Source organism: Pipistrellus hanaki, assembly GCF_964339955.1.
Source record: "Pipistrellus hanaki genome assembly, chromosome: 2".
NCBI lineage: Eukaryota > Metazoa > Chordata > Mammalia > Chiroptera > Vespertilionidae > Pipistrellus > Pipistrellus hanaki.
In genome coordinates, this window is record NC_140504.1 from 54,506,883 (window position 1) to 54,521,540 (window position 14,658).

Consider the following 14,658-nt stretch of genomic DNA (forward strand, 5'->3'; position numbering starts at 1 on the left):
ATTTTTGCTATGATTCTTATGTTTCATTAAATTTAATCTATCCTTAGTTGAAAAAATAGAAAGGATAAAAATAGGCCAGTGTTGAAGTAATAATATAGCCCATGGATTTGCCTTAAGATAACTTTCTAGAAATCTATTAATAATATTTCTCTGATGAGAATTGTTATACAGTATGATGTTTCAATATTCAACAAAAAAACAAAACTCTGTGGTAAAACAGAAAATATAGTGCTGGTTATAAGCTACTCCAACATAGCATCCAGAGACTTAATCACTTACACAAAAAAGAACAAATCAGCTAGTAGTTTTAACAGGAAATAAACAAAATTTCATATATCAGGTCAGGAAAACAATGTATGCTAATTTTTGAAGCTATAACATATTCTTATTTTGTTTTTAAACCATACAATAAATTTTAAAATTGATTTGACAAAACAATTGAGTTTCTTTACAAACTCAAGGGCATAATGATATATTTGTAATACCTTAATCAATAAAAAATACGTAATAAAAAAGTAAATTTAAAGAATATTTTCTAAAGTAAAAATTTTAAAATATATTTTAATATTTTATTTATTTTTTACAGAGAGGAAGGAAGAGGGACAAGAGATGTTAAAAACATCAACAAGAGAGAAACATCGATCAGCTGCCTCCTGCACACCCCCCACTGGGATGTGCCCGGAACCAAGGTATATGCCCTTGACCAGAATTAAACCTAGGACCCTTCAGTCCACAGGCTGACGCTCTATCCCCTGAGCTAAACCAGTCAGGGCCCTAAAATAAAATTTATATAAAATCATATATATTGTACTAACATGTGTTTCAACTTCAAATAAATTCTATTTACATACCAGAGAAAATGATGGACAATAAAACCAATTCCTATGTAGTATATGAGAAAAATTCCTATGGAGTATATAGAAATAAAATTTGTACATCTAAAAAGTTTGAAAAATCTGATTTAAGTAAAAAAAATCTTCTATAATAATAAAAGCCTAAGTAACCATCGCAATCAAACGAACAACTGAACAGGCTGCATGGGGCAACCTGTCAGGCAGGGGGATTAGTGAGGGGCGAGCAAATGACTGAGAGCAGACTGCATGGGGCAATCAGGCCCACGGGAGCGGGGGGGGGGGGGGGGGGGGGGCAGTTGAGGGCGACCAGACCAGCAGAGCGGCACAGTGAGGGCAACCAGGATGGCAGGGGGTGGAGGGAGGTTCAGTTGGGGGTGACCAGGCTGGCAAGGGGGCAGAGTAAGGGGTGATCAGGCTGGTGAGGGGACAGTTAGGGGCAATCAAGCAGGTAGGCAGGTGAGCAGTTAGGAGCCAGTGGTCCTGGATTGTGAGAGGGATGTCCTGGATTGGAGAGGATGCAGGCTGGGCTGAGGGGGGACCCCCCCGCCCCACCCCGTGCATGAATTTTGTGCACCGGGCCTCTAGTATATAATAAAAGCCTAATATATAAGTGTCTGATCGACTGGTAGGCCGTTCAACCAAAGTGTAATATGCTAATGATATGCTAAGGCCACTAAACCGCTTGCTATGACGTGCACTGACCACCAAGGGGCAGATAGTAGACTCGTGGGGTCCAATTGATCAGGACTGAGCAAGATAGGCTGTACATGCCTTTGAGTCCTCCTTTGGTCCCTCCCCGGCTGGCCAACCTCCCATGTCCCTCTCCAGCCCCAACTGTGCACCAGTGGGGTCCCTCGGCCTGGCCTGTTCCCTCTCATAATCCGGGACCCTTGGGGGATGTCAGAGAGCTGGTTTCAGCCTGACAGCGGACAGCCAGTCACTGTGATGTGCATTGACCACCAGGGGGGGCAGACACTCAACACTGGAGCTGCCTCCTGGTGGTCAGTGCACTCCCACAGAGGAAATGCCACTTAGTCAGAAGCCAAGCTCATGGCTGGCAAGCGCAGTGGTGGTGGCAGGAGCCTCTCCCGCTCCACGGCAGTGCTAAGGATATCCGGCTGCCTGACTACAAGAGGGCACAGGCCGAGTAGAGGGATCCTCCCCCCAGTGCATGAATTTCATGCACCAGACCTCTAGTGAATAATATAACCTTTCATAATCTGAGCCCAAAGACTTAATTAAATAATATTCTAAAATGCTAATATATTTTTTCAAAGTAAATATCTGAAAATGGATGTTGTAAAACATTATTAGCAATAGCTTCAGTAAAAATTACAAAATATAAAATATTGAACCTCAAAATGTCATAAATTGAGATAATTATACAATATTATAATACAGGAAATGTAAAACACACACACACACACACACACACACACACACACAAACAACAACACTGAAATCATTTAGAGAACTGAGATAGAGAAAAGCAGCCCCTGACATCCATGAGATATTAGACAAGGTCATTCTGTGACCAAGATGGATCAAGACAAATGCAAGATCACTCTGCAACATGTGTGACCACACCAAAACATAAAACTATAAAATATTACATATATTTATATGTTATGTAATTATATATACATATATATTTTAAAAATATACGTCCCATAATAGAATGTAAGTACCATAAAGGCACAGAAGTAGGGTGAATTATTCACTACTACATCATCAGAACCTGGAACATTATTTGAGGAAAATAGATTATCTGATAAATGTATGTTAATTATTAAACACCAGCACTGACCAATGTGACTCAAGTGAGTATAGCATCAGCCCACTTACTGAAGGGTCATGGGTTCGATTCCTGGTGAAAGGCACATACCTGAGTTGCAGGTTGGATCACTGGCCCCAGTCCAGGTGAATGAGAGAGATAACTAATTGACGTGTCTCTCTCACATTGATGTTTTTCTCTCTCCTCCTCCTCCCTCCTCCCTCCCTTCCACTCTCTTAAGAGCAATGGACCCTGCCTGGTGTGGCTCACTGGCTAAGTGTATACCTATGAACCAGGAAGTCATGGTTTAGTTCCCAGTCAGGACACATGCCCAGGTTTTGAGCTTGATCCTCAGTAGGGAGCGTGCAGGAGGCAGCCCATCAATGATTCCGTCTCATCATTGATGTTTCTATCTCTCTCTCCTTTCCCTTTCCCTTCTTCTCTGAAATAAATTTAAAAAAAAGTATTTTAAAAAGCAATGAAAAAAATATCCTCAAGTGAGGATTTAAACACACACACACACACACACACACACACACACAACAAAAAAAGAAAAAATAAAAATAAAAAAATACCAAAGTATCAAAACAAATTAGAAGTCACTGACAAAAACATTTTGGAAACAAAAAAAATATATTCCTAAATAATTAATGGTAAAAGAGAAATCATTATGAAATTAAATACAAGTGCCTCATAATGAAAATTATGGGACATGGGTAAATATTTGTCAACAGAGAAATGTATAGTTTTATAAACATATATAAAGAGACAATTTTAATTGTTTAGTGATATAATCATTTGATTTTAGAAAAAAACACTTAAATACCAAAATTCAGGAAATAGAAGAAAAAATAATAAGTCCTTTTAACAAGAGCAAAGAATACATTTCACTTATTCAAGTACACTTCTATATCTTTAGGAAGTTGGAAAGTCTTCCATGCATAGATTTTTCTTGTTAATTTTATAGCAAATTATTTTGAATTTTTGGTTGCTGTTTTATATGAGATCATCTCTTAATTGTCTCTTCTAGGAGGGTACTGTTTCTATGGTTGGATTTTAGTATGTTACCCTCTAAATTCTATCACTGCTTTTATTCATTTAAATGTTAATTTTCATAGGAATTCCAGGTATATTACCATATAACCTAAAATAGGGACTGTTTTATTTCTTTCTTTCCAATCTGTATTCCTTTTTTCGTATGCATCTAACCACACGACAAAAAAAGCCACTAAAAATAGTGGAGAGGAAGAGAAATCATCCTTGCTTTCCTCCTGACTTTCCTGCCGACGCCTCTAGTATTTCCCCCATTACATGAGATCTGGGTTCTATATATTTAACACTAGAGGTCCAGTGCACGAAATTCGTGCACAGGGGGGCTGTCCCTCAGCCCAGCCTGCACCCTCTCCAATCAGGGACCTCTTGAAGAATTGGGCCCAAACAGGCAGTTGGACATCCCTCTCACAATTCAGGACTGCTGGCTCCCAACTGCTCGCCTGCCTATGCCTGATTGCCCCTAATTACCTCTGCCTACCAGCCTGATCACCCCCTAACCACTGCCCTGCCAGCCTGATCGATGCCTAACTGCTCCCTGGCTGGCCCGATTGCTCCTAATTGCCCTCCCCTATCGACCTGGTCACCCCTAACTGCCCTCCCCTGCATGCCTGGTCCCCCTACAACTGCCCTCCCTGCTGACCTGGTCTCCCCCTACTGCCCTCTTCTGCCATCCACGTCACCCCTTCCTGCCCTTCCTCCTGATCACCCCCAACTGCCCTCCTCTGCTGGCCCAGTTACTCTTGACTGCCCTCCCTTCTGGCCTGGAACCCCCCCTCCCCCCCGAACTGTTCTCTTCTGCTGACCTGGTGCCTCCCAACTGCCTTCCCCTGCAGGCCTGGGTTCCCCCCTCAACTGCCCTCCTCTGCTGGCCTGGTCACCCCTAACTGCCCACAACTGTCCTCCCCTGTAGGCCATCTTGTGGTTGCCATCTTGTGTCCACATGGGGGCAGCCATCTTTGACCACATGGGGGCAGCCATTTTGTGTCTTGAAGTGATGGTCAATTTGCATATTACTCTTTTATTATATAGGATATACATACATATGTACATAAGCATGTGTTAATTCATTTCTATACATTTCTTGTCAGGAATCCTATATAATAAAAGCCTAATATACTAAATGTCCAGTAAAATGGTCATCCATTCAACCAATCAAAGCATAATATGCTAATGATATGCTAAGGCCGCTCAACTGCCTGCTATGATGTGCACTGACCACCAGGGACAGATGCTCAATGCACAGGATTGGCTCCCTCCTGTCTGGACTGGGCCTGCAGGGATCTGGCCAAAATCAGCTATCCAACATCCCCCGAGCGGTCCCGGATTGCAAGAGGGCATAGGCCAGGCCAAGGGACCACACCAGTGCATGAACCCATGCACCAGGCCTCTAGTATTTTAATAAATATATTTATTAAAATACAGAGAAAAGTACACAAGTTATAGATGTGTCTTTAATGAATTATGAAGTGAACATACTCAAGAAAATACTACCAAGTCAAAAAACACAATGGGAAAACAAGAAATAGAAGAAAAACAATGCAAGACTCTCAGAAGCCTATTTCACAACTTTACCCAGTCAATATCCTCATCCTCTTTCTCTAAAGGTAACTACTATCCCCACAATGTATTCATTTTACAGGTAATGTAAATGTTGTTATGAATAAATTTATAAATGCCTTTTGGTGAACACCTATATGCATTTCTGTCAGATATATACTTATCCATATTTATTCATGGGGTAAGAGTATGTTTAACTTTAATTAATAGTGCCAAGCAGTTTTCCAAATTAATTATACCAGTTTTCATTTCAAAAACTGCATAAGAGAGCTTCAATTCCTTCTCACCTTCTTCAACAACTAATATTGTCAATTGTTGCACCATGTTAAATAAAAGATGTATATAGTCAGCATCTTTTTTTTTTAATATATTTTATTGATTTTGTAGAGAGAAGAAAGGAGAGAGATAGTTAGAAACATTGATGAGAGAGAGTTATCGATCAGCTGCCTCTTGCACACCCCCTACTGGGGATTTGCCCACAACCAAGGTACATGCCCTTGACCGGAATCGAACCCAGGACCCTTCAGTCCCCAAGCCAATGAGCCAAACTGGTCTCAGCTATAGTCAGCATCTTTTATCAGTTCTTATTACAGGAGAAAAACATTAATTCACCATTAAAGAGGATATTTTCATACTTTTGGGTAAATAAGTGAAGTTCATATTAATTACTTTCTTTTCCTAATGTTACAAGATAATTTTATTTATTGTGAAGGGAAGTTAAATGAAATCAAATGCATCTTTTTATTGTAATATATTTTCTCCTTATTTCTGTTAATATGGATATGATATTGACTATGAAAAGTTAAAACACCTTTGTGTTTCTGAGATGAACACAAATTAGTTGCGTTCTTTGTACTTTTTTTCTTCAATTCTTCATCAGCTAGCCAGAGATGCATCAATTTTATTAGTATTTTCACAAAATCACCTTTTGATGTTACCAATGTACATTTTTTCTATTTATTTTAATATCTGTTCTCATATTTTGTATTAGAGTTCTCCAGAGAAACAGAACCTGCAGGATGTATATACAGAGATTATTATAAGGAACTGGCTCACATGATTATTGAAGCTGACAAGTCCCAAAATCTGCAGGGTGAACTGGCAAACTGGAGACCCAGAAAGCCAGCAATATAGTTCCATTTGAGTCCTAAGAACCAGGAGAACTGATGGCGTAATTCCAACCTGAAGGCCAGCAGGCTTGAGATCCAGGAAGAGTTGATGTTTTAGATCAAGTATGAAGGCAGGGAAAAAGCTGATGTTCCAGTTAGAAAGCAGTAAGGCAGGAGGAATTCTCTTCCCATAGAGGAAGGTCAGCCAGCTGTCCTGTTTTATTCAGGCAACTGATAGGAGGAGACCCACTCACATTTGGGAGGTCATGTGTTTTACTGGACTACTGATTTAAATATTAATCTCATTCAAAAACACCATCACAGAAATACCCAGAATAATATTTGACCAAAACTCTGGTTATCCCATTACTCAATTGTGTTAACACATAAAATTAACCATGACATCTTTATTATTATCTATCTTTTACTTTCTTTGAATTTAATTCACTATATTTCAAATTTCCTATTTATATTTGATAATCTTGCTAAGTTATCTTGTGGTTAACACAATATATTGTGCATTATTTTAATCCTCTGAAATTTATTAAAACATGTTTTATGTGTCAACAAATGTACAACTTCAGTAAATATTCCAGGTACACTTAGAAAATAATGTGTAGTCTGCAGATATTGGGTATAATGTACTACACACATCAATTAGGTTGAATTAGTTAATCATGTTCAACTTTTCTTTGTCCTCACTATTATTATTATTATTATTATTATTATTATTATTATTATTTTGGTAATTCTTTCAGTGACTCAGAGAGGTGTATTAAAATCTTCAACTACATTTGCAAATTTGGGTATTTTTTATTTTAGTTTTTTATCAATTTGGCTTTATATTTTTTAGTTCTGTCAAATTACACATACCCAGTAAGGAGTCATGGAAAATTAAAATATGTACAGTTATGCATCTTTCAATTAACTTGGTACCATGCAAAGCAAGTACTGCCTATACAATATAAAACTATATTATTAGATGTATACAAATTGAGGGTTATTACTTCTCCTGTTGAATTGAGTATTACGAAATCTTCCCTTCAGAAAAAATTCTTGCTTTTAAGTCTCATTTTATGAACTATAAAAATGTTTGTGTCCTCTTAAAAATCTTATCTTGAAATCTTAACTCTAAAGGTGATAAAGAAGTGGGGCCTTTGGGAGGTTATTAGGTCATGAAAGTGGAACCTTTATAAGTGGGATTAGTGGTCTTATAAAAAAGACTCAACAGCTCTCTTGTCTTCTTTACCATATAAGGACGCAGTGAGAAGATGGCCATCTAGAAACCAGGCCTTCAACAGATACCAGGTCAGCTGGTGCCTTGATATTGGACTTTCCCACCTCCAAAACTGTGAGAAATAAATGTTTGTTGTTTAAGCCATCCTGTCTATCGTATTTTTTGTTATAACACCTGAATTAAGACATTTACTTTGTCTCATATAAGTATAGCTAGTTTTCTTTGCTTAAGGTTTCTATGCTATCTTTTCTGATCCTTTAACATTAAATGTTTTTATATCCTTAAGTTTAAAGTGTGTCTCTTGTAACAGTATGTTTTGACAGATCTGCATATTACTGTCCTTTAGCCAATTTAATCTGTTTTCATTTAAAATAATTGCTGACTTACATTAGAACAAATCTACCTGTTTTATGTTTGTGATATCTGTGTAGTATTACTATTTCTTTTCCTTTCTAAATACTTATTATTGCAGTGTCCTACTCCATCAACTTATCCATTAGAAATATATTTTTATTTTTTTAGTGTTACCACAAGAATACAAAATGTTTCCATGACTCATCAAACTTTAATATAAATTAGTATTTGTACTACTTTCTGGAAGTTATAAGATCTTAGAACTTGGATTCATTTGATATCATAGCAACTTTTGGCTATTTTTAACTTGTATTTACACTCCCAGAATTCATTACTATTATTTGTATCAAACAGTCCCTTATATTTAATCCATGTTTGTTGTTCTTTACTCTTCTTCTCTGTCCTTTTAAAATGGATCAATTTTCATTTTTAGAGAACTCATTTAGTTTTTTCACTAGAGTACATTTTCTATTAATGAATTATTGCAAATTATGCTAAGTTGCAGTAATATCATCATATGCTTTTAATAATTTTTTTTGGTAGAGTATAGAATTCTGTGTAAGCAGTTGCTTTTTCTCTCCAGAACCTTGACATTATCACTCAATTGTCCTCATTTTCAATTTTTCTGTTGAGATCTCTGCTGTTAGTCTTACTACCTTTTTGTTTTTCTATACTCTGACTGCTTTGTCTTTGATATGCATATGTGAACTTCACATTTTGGTAAGCCTGCTTTATGTCTGTAGTACATCTTAGATTTCAATATCTGTCATTAGTTTTAGAAAATTATCATTCATTCACCTTTCATATATGCTACTATCACATTATGTCTTCTTCTGTGACTCTAATTATACATATGTTACTCATTTTTACTTTGTCCCAAATGCTCTTCATCCTTTTATCTCACCATGCTTTTGTCTAGATATTTTCTTCTATCTTCCAGATCACTAATTCTCTCTTTATCTATTTATAATGTTATTTTATTCTCTATTTTTCACTTCTCTAATGAAACCTTCATCATTTTTAGTTTATCAAACATTCCAATCAACATATTTTAATTTTAAATTACAGTGAATGCCATGAACTGTGCTAGAGATGTTAGACATTAAATAATATCAAGAAATATCTTTAAGAATAAGGAAAATAAATGCAAGAATAACACTGTAATACTCACTTTCCCTTCATCTCTTGGGCTATCGCTTAAATGTACAACTGGACCTGGATGAGTCTTTGTGGATCTGTTAAATCAATTTAAAACAGTAATTAAAAAATAAACATTAAAATACCATACTGTTAGAAACTGGAAAAAATTTAAGATTATATTGGAATGTACTCTAAATATTCTAGAGTTTAGCTTAGATTCATTTAACTTTTGAGTTGTTTTACTTTAAGATTACTTTTCTCTCTCCTACTTTATTAAATGAGGCGTGATATTTTTTAAAAATCAGGTTTAAGAATATAGACCCACATAACAATGGATTCTGTATTATCTTAGGCATTTGTTGCCAAATCTGGGCCTCTGAAAGATTGAAATTAAACTTTTACTTCTACAGACAAAGAACAACTTGCAAAGCCACAAGGCTAATGCTATAAACCTGCTTCAACCAAAGTCAAAGTACATACCTGATTTAAAATTTTCTTTTGACATAAAATCTCCTACAAAAAGTCCAGATTTATAAGAAAATTCTAGTGATAGCTAGCATACAGAAAACTGACTAACTAGGAAAACCAAGTTCACTTTTGTCTCATTTATCTGGTTACCTATGGCAGTAGTCGGCAAACTCATTAGTTAACAGAGCCAAATATCAACAGTACAACGATTGAAATTTCTTTTGAGAGCCAAATTTTTTTAAACTTAAACTTCTTCTAACACCACTTCTTCAAAATAGACTTTCCCAGGCCGTGGTATTTTTGTGGAAGAGCCACATTCAAGGGACAAAGAGTCACATGTGGCTCGAGAGCCGCAATTTGCCAACCATGGACTAGGGTAATCAATAACAGATCATTATGAGTCTAAGAGCATACTGTTAAAGAGTTCTGTGCTCTGTCAATATGACTTTAAATTTATTCTACTCTGATATCTGGCATATTTCTTTTATCTTTCCTACTTTAACTTAGATCATTGTTGAATGTGATTACATCATGGTAAAATATGACATGACCTGATAATGACCACGGATTTATTGCTCACTTTTCCACATCCTTTTTTCAATGACCTAAGTGTGCCAGATAAATTCTATTATGATTATACTGACATAGAAGTAATTTATTTCTTAACAACACCTGAAAATCATTAAAGATTCTTCATAAAATAATAAATATTTAAATTTTAGAAATCTTTGGAATCAGAGAAATTAAGTAACTCCACATTCGCCAGATACTGACTCCCCAGAGTGACTAAAAGGAATAGATATTTTGTTAGTGGTTTTACCCTAAATTTTCTCATCTAAAAATAGAGGTAGGTAATAGTACTAATCCTACTGAATAATTGTGGGGATTGGAATATATGTATAGCACCTACTATAATGTCAAAACATAGTAAGTACCAAATAAATAGTATGTATTATGATTATTGTAAATCATTGGAATAACTAAGTAAGAGTTACGATTTGCATTCTAGAATATATGCAGGAAGAAAAGAAATTAAGCAGGGCTTTATAAAAAGCTTGCAGGGCTTTTAGCAGTTATATCATCCTAGATAATAAAAAGCTAATATGCAAATAGACCGAATGGCAAAACAATTCAAATAACTGAACAACCAGTTGCTATGCTGTGTGCTGACTTCCAGGGGGCGTGTGTGAACATGGTTGGCATTAGTCCTGGTAGGATGGTGGAGCAGGTGAGTGGGGCACCAGACCTAGGCGGGGCACCCATTGCTGTCATAGGGGTGAACCTTTGGTGGTTACTGAAAATTCTTGGCTCCTGCATGGGTTTGATTGGAGCAATGAATACCAAAATGTACTCCATGATAAACTAGTGAATATATAAGGCATTTCACATAGTGCTGCATATCTATAAAAGCTTGGAAACCCTGAATTAAACAAAGATAAATATTTTCTTCTATAGAACCTCTTAGGGCTATAGTATGCAAATGAAAATTGCAAATTTTCAATATTTTTCAAAATTACTGATTCATAGAATCCTTTTTCATTGTCCATATTAAAGAAGTCACTGAAATACACTAAGAAACACTTAGATTATTTGTAAGACTTCCATTTAGATTCTCAGACTCTATAAAACACTCAAGTCAGAAAATAATCTAGCATTAAATTTCCACTACTTGGAATGACTTTTTCTAAGTATAAAAGAAATATAATTTATTGTGAAAAAATAAAACTTAGGAAATACCAAAGTATTTTTCTCATCAAAGGGGGAAAATGGCCATTAGAAATTGACTTAAAAAAAGAAAAAAGCATCTGTATACTCCAGATTCTATAAATCCCACAAAATACTTTAGATAGAATTATCAATAAACTTAAATTCATAAATGTCTATCTAAATAATGCCCAGCAATTATTCTAAGTGTCCTTCTTTATTTCTTTTCCTCTGACGCACCCCAATGGCTCTTGATAGTTTCCTTTGTGGACTTTGCTTTTATATCTTAAATATTGGTATTCCTTTGTATTCTGTCCTAGACTGCCATCTATTCCCATATTAGATGTGGTCATGAATTCAAGGGCCCAGGGGAGCAAGGCAGGTACTGCAAGTGAATTAAACAGGCTGAATGAAAACTGTGCTAAACTGGATGGCACATTACCCACCTACTGATAGTTGTTACTCATTTCCAGTTGATTACTCACTACCATGCAAGAATACTGGACTGGGATTGTCTCATTATGAATGTTTTTTATGAAAGCTGAAAATCTAAATTTTTATTTCTACTCTACCAATTTTTAAATATTAGAAACTAGCCGGCACCGGTGTGGCTCAGTGGATAGAGCGTCGGCCTGTGGACTGAAAGGTCCCGGGTTCGATTCCGGTCAAGGGCATGTACCTTGGTTGCAGGCACATCCCCTGTGGGGGGTGTGCAAGAGGCAGCTGGTAGATGATTCTCTCTCATCGATGTTTCTAACTCTCTATCCCTCTCTCTACCTCTCTGTGAAAAATCAATAAAATATATTTAAAAATAAATAAATAAATAAATAAATAAATAAATAAATATTAGAAACTAATTATTCAGATTTGTTTAAATACTCTGATGGCCAAATAAAACATACCTGTAAATTGGTTCACTGTCTACTAGTTGACTACCTCTTTCCTATGCACTCTTCATGCATAATCTCATCTATTTCCATGGTCTCACTAATAATACAATAACTAATAAATGATAATATAAGAATAAACTTGTGTTTTATGTACTCACAACTATAAACCTACTTTTGCCTCATCCTACTTGAGCCAGCCTCAAGTAAACACTTCATCTTATTAAGAAACTAATATGTATAGAGCATAAACATTTATTAAAGAAAATTTGTTTTTTGTGATTAACCAGGAAAATTGTCTGTTTACATACTACAAATAAATAGCTTAGAATTCCATGAAATTTCACATGTGGGGGGTCTCACATTTTAAATGTGTAGAAATGTAAATATCAGTGTCAAAGTCAAAGTGGTAATTGCCATCAACCACATACCCAAATAGCTGTATACATCACAACATAAAAATGTTAATAAATTTGTTCTCCCTTGAACCTAGAATAATATGTTAAGGCAAAGGAAGAATAAGCTCCAGCATTAAAAAATAGAGAGTAGCACCCTATCAGGTGGCTCAGTTGGTTGGGGTTCGATTCCTGGTTCTGGTATATAGCTAGGTTGCAGGTTCAATCCCTAGTTGGGGTACATTTGGGAGGCAACTGATTGATGTTTCTCTGTCATCTCTCTCTCTCTCTCTCTCTCTCTCTCTCCTTCTCTCCCTCTCTCTAAAAACCAATAAAACATATCTGTGGGTAAGAATTTTTTTTAAAAGTACAAGGTGACAAAAGTAGGTTTACAGTCGTTTGTATGTAAAGTGATTTTATATATATACATATCCTATCTAATAAAAGAGTAATATGCAAATTAACCATCATTCCACTACACCCACAAGCTATGCTCACCAGCCAATCAGGAGAAAATATGCAAGTAACCCCAACCAAGATTGCTAAAGCCACAGAGAGAGCAGGAGAGAGGCTTTGGTTTTCCCAGTGATGAAGGAAGCCATGCTTTCAGCACACCCTGGCAGACCCAGGCCTCTGCTTAAGGCTACAAAGTTTCAATTATAGAAGACACATAAATCCAGAAATGGCTGCCACCACTTGTGGCCATAAAGCCACAGCAGAAGGCTTGGCTCCACTCCAGGCTACAAAGTTTCAATTATAGAAGATAAACTCCAGATACCATGGCCTCTGCTTGGATTGCCAGGGGGCGTGGCCAGCTTGCAAACCACCACAGGCCCCTTGCCCAGGTTGTCCCATGCTCCAAAGGAACCACCACCCTGATCTGAGACACCCTTTGGGGCAAACCAGCTAGCCCCCACCAGTGCACCAGGCCTCTATCCTATCTAATAAAAGGTTAATATACAGATTGACCATTACTCCAACACACAAAATGACTGTACCATGTGGTAAAAGATCCTGCCCCCATGTGAACACAAGATGGACACCACAAGATGGCCAGTAGGGGAGGGCAGTTGAGAGGGACCAGGCCTGCAAGAGAGGGCAGTTGGGGGCGATCAACCTTGCAAGGGAGGGCAGTTAGGGGTAACCAAGCCACCAGAGGAGGGAAGTTGAAGGCAAACAGGCCTGCAGGGATGGGCAGTTGGGAGAGAACCAGATTTGCAGGGAAGAGCAGTTGGGGGGGACCGGGACTGCAGGGGAGGGCAATTATGGGCAAACAGGCTGGTAGGGGAGCAGTTAGGCATTAATCAGGCTGGCAGGGGAGTGGTTAGGGGGTGATTAGGCTGGCAGGCAGAAGCGGTTAGGGACAATCAGGAAGGCAGGCAGGCAAGCAGTTGGGAGCCAGCAGTACTGGATTGTGAGAAGGATGTCCAAGATTGGAGAGGGTACAAGCTGGGCTGAGGACACCCCTGCCCTTTCACCCAGCCCCCTGTGCATTAATTTTGTGTACCAGGCCTCTAGTATATATATAATAAACTATTATGTGCTCCTTCTATTACGCACAATGACCACCAGGGGACAGTGTGGGCAATGCAGGAGCTGCCCCCTAGTGGTCAGTGTGCTCCCACAGCGGGAGTGCTGCTCAGCTAACCAACCCATCCTGGCAGCCCACCACCCCAGCAGCAGCCACTCACTCCCTCAGTATTCCTGCAGGTCCAATCTCTGGAGAATGGACCAGACACCAATGGACCAGCGCCACCAGCACAGCACTATCCCAACAGTGCCTCTGGCCTCCTGGAAGTCAGCCTCGGGTACCGTGGCTGCTTCCCCTCCCTAGATGCTCCCCAAGGAAGAAACTATATAAAAGTGGCCGCCAAGTGGCTCCCAAACAACCGTCATAAATGTCAGTAGGACAGATCTGGATCCCAGGCTGGCAAGGGCATCCCACCACCTGCCCGAGGGCCAGCCATGTCCTGGCCTCTCCTACCCGCCTCAGGACGGGCACCGGATGCTGGGCTCACTCACAAGCCTCTTCCAATCAGGACTGACTGGGTGCAAGCCTGCCACAGGTGCAGCAGTGCTGGGATGAGTGGAAGCAGCAGGCGGAATTGGACTGCCGGTTTCAGCCC

At 38.2% G+C, this 14,658-nt stretch overlaps 1 protein-coding gene across 6 annotated transcripts in view; it reads right to left on the minus strand.

Moving 5' to 3' along the window:
• STXBP5L (syntaxin binding protein 5L) overlaps positions 1 to 14,658 on the minus strand; it is a 157,491-nt gene that overhangs the window by 103,547 nt on the left and 39,286 nt on the right. For all 6 annotated transcript variants that reach the window (XM_084871511.1, XM_084871510.1, XM_084871509.1 and 3 more), the window contains one exon: positions 9,110 to 9,173. In XM_084871511.1, coding sequence (XP_084727637.1) covers positions 9,110 to 9,173 — 64 coding nt within the window. The remainder of the gene's footprint in view (positions 1 to 9,109; positions 9,174 to 14,658) is intronic.